We start from the raw sequence: 2,455 nt of genomic DNA, 5'->3' as shown, positions 1-2,455 counted from the left end.
CCCCATGAAAAATTATTCCTTGAAATTTGATGACTAGTTTATATTTATAGGTGTCTATTTCTGAGATTTTTGGGTTGTTTTTTATGGATTAAAGGTCTACAAGTATCAAATACATGAGATACATTATCAAAAACGATAAAAAGTGGACCATACTGCAAAATGTTTGTAAAAACACACAATAAACAAGAATGAACTAACTAGAGGAGGGAAAAGCATCACCTATGCACAATATTTTGAGATCCAGATAAACCTTCACTACTGTTATGGAAAACGCTTGCACAAACAACTTAAAAAATACATTGAATATTTCAAAAACCACATCAAAAAACAAGCCTTCCATAGCGGATAAGTGTTCAAAGCCCTCAACACAAATTTTATGGATTGTACTTGCTCATTATGTACTGAAGCAAACACAGTTCAACCAAGAAGAATGCTAGATTTTCCATCTGAATAATAGATAGTACGACTTGTCAGTACAATAGCGTATTATTAGGAATAAAATAAAGAAAAGTAATTTAAAACATGAATGCTAGATTTTATGAGGCATTTTCAAAAGTAGATTTGATCAATGCCACACAGGCTGCTTTCAACAATATAAAAAGTGGTGTCATTCAAAACTTTACCACTTTGTTGGAATCAGCTGCCTTTAGAAACCTGAGGAGGAATAAATATGGCCGAGTGGGAACTGTAAGCTTGAAGTTCAATTGCTTTAAACTCCTGCGAAGAGTTATTATCAATTGATTAGTCAATCTAAATGTTTGGAGACTATGTTGCAATCAATGACAAAGAATTATCAGTTAGAGCTAATTACCATGGCCACTATCTGTTCTGACGTGCATTCATTTGGGAAGATGCGGATGAAGTCATTGACCTGTAGCCAAGTATAAACCAGCTCTTATCAATATTGTGTTACATATTATAATATAATTTTTGTGCTGATTCCAGCATAAAGCGTAATCTTCTGTAGGAGTAGATATTGCTGGTGTATGTACTTTTATACAACCAACAAAGTGTTCTTTTATTTAGATATATACACATCCTTTCTTACAGATGTCAGCAAGTCATCCTACCCGTGGAGGACAGACTTCTTCATATTTGCTAGCTATAAACATTGCAGTGATAGCAAGTAATGGAAAATTCTTCCTTGCAATACTATGAATAGAAAGGTATATCTCAATGATGTTCACAGTGAGATACAACGTCTCTGGAATTAATTCCAATTCCAAATACACCTGAAAATTTTAAGATTTTGATGTCAGCCCTAAGAGATAGACCATATAAATCTCTTTTAGATCTAATTTTGATAGCAAATGGAAGTTGGAACTAGTATAGGAACAAAGTTGTACCTCCACCAACCAATCAATCATGACTGCCCTCATCTTTGCGTTGATTTTAACCTGGTTTCTCATATAATCTGGAGGTACGCAACTCACGTCCTGGGCATACATGAATGCCAAATTTTAGTTAAGGAAAATAAAACTTTACCTTCACCCTAACAAGAAACTGCAATCATTGACAGAGAAACATACCTCAATTGTCTTGCAGAATTTTTATATATCTTCAACGTATTCAACAACTGCCAATTGGTTTTCAATGTTTCCATCATCAATGCTAGGAAGCACCTGATGGGAATCCCTGAATGCATCCTGAAATACATTCATCAAGATTATTAATCATTTTCAGCTGACTTACATCATAAATAAACACAACACTAACTTGAGGCTATCAAGATAACTAATCATTTTCATCCAACTTACAACATGACTAAAGACAAAGCTATCTTAAGGTTATAAAACTTGCTAGTAATTTGGAGTGGACATGGATACTCTTTGGTTTGTGTATATTTGTTGAACAAGAACAAGAAAAGTATAGGAGAGTGACACAGACCTCACTTTGAGATGTTAGCATTCCAGTCTTTGGTTTGTGTATATTTGTTGAACAAGAACAAGAAAAGTATAAGAGAGTGACACAGACCTCACTTTGAGATGTTAGCATTGCAGTCAATGATGGTGCAGTGTGTTTCCTGGCTTTCAGTTGGCTAGGTCTTTCTAATCCCCCTTCTTGTGCACTTGAGTCGATGTTATCGCTAATAGAAATGACAACGTCATTGCTGGTGGTGCAACTGTCATCATTGGGTAAGTTGGCAAGGCATAAAAAAGCAACATAGCCATGACATGGATCTGAATACTTCTCATGAACATATATCAGCTCATTTCTTCCTGCACTTAAGTGGAAGTCAACCATTAAGTTTGCACATTCCCTGGAACAAGTAAATCAAATGTTATTCCTTAATAACGCACAGGGTTAACTAAATGTGCACACACCCCAGACAGTTTGATGTGCACATTTGTCAATCTTTCCCATATGTAGAATTAGATACAATTTCAGATAGGTTGCCAGTAAATTATTGTTGTAGCAAGTCCACTAGGTTTTGGATATATAATCTACAGATTGT

At 35.0% G+C, this 2,455-nt stretch overlaps 1 protein-coding gene across 1 annotated transcript; it reads right to left on the bottom strand.

Annotated features, from left to right (window-relative positions):
* Positions 1-636: 636 nt before the first annotated feature.
* Positions 637-1,448, bottom strand: LOC149241849 (G2/mitotic-specific cyclin S13-7-like). Its single transcript, XM_089370677.1, has 4 exons — positions 1,347-1,448; positions 1,071-1,232; positions 812-871; positions 637-717 (listed from the first exon to the last, which is right to left on the bottom strand). Exons 1-4 carry the CDS (start codon positions 1,446-1,448, stop codon positions 637-639), a joined length of 405 nt encoding a protein of 134 aa, XP_089226803.1.
* Positions 1,449-2,455: the final 1,007 nt, after the last annotated feature.

Source organism: Pinus tabuliformis, chromosome 8, assembly GCF_031772625.1.
Source record: "Pinus tabuliformis cultivar Carrire ecotype Pingquan chromosome 8, CPIR1, whole genome shotgun sequence".
Classification (NCBI taxonomy): Eukaryota; Viridiplantae; Streptophyta; class Pinopsida; order Pinales; family Pinaceae; genus Pinus; species Pinus tabuliformis.
The sequence above is the reverse complement of the archived record's forward strand: the minus strand, read 5'-3'. Positions and strand labels throughout refer to the sequence as shown.

Excerpts from the sequence above, each read along its gene's own strand:
- LOC149241849 (XM_089370677.1), bottom strand. The coding sequence starts at position 1,448 with ATGTATGCCCAGGACGTGAGTTGCGTACCTCCAGATTATATGAGAAAC. Across the intron at positions 872-1,070 it reads AAGAAGTCTGTCCTCCACGG|GTCAATGACTTCATCCGCAT; the intron begins GTAGGATGACTT and ends ACTTGGCTACAG. Across the intron at positions 718-811 it reads CAGAACAGATAGTGGCCATG|GAGTTTAAAGCAATTGAACT; the intron begins GTAATTAGCTCT and ends AACTCTTCGCAG.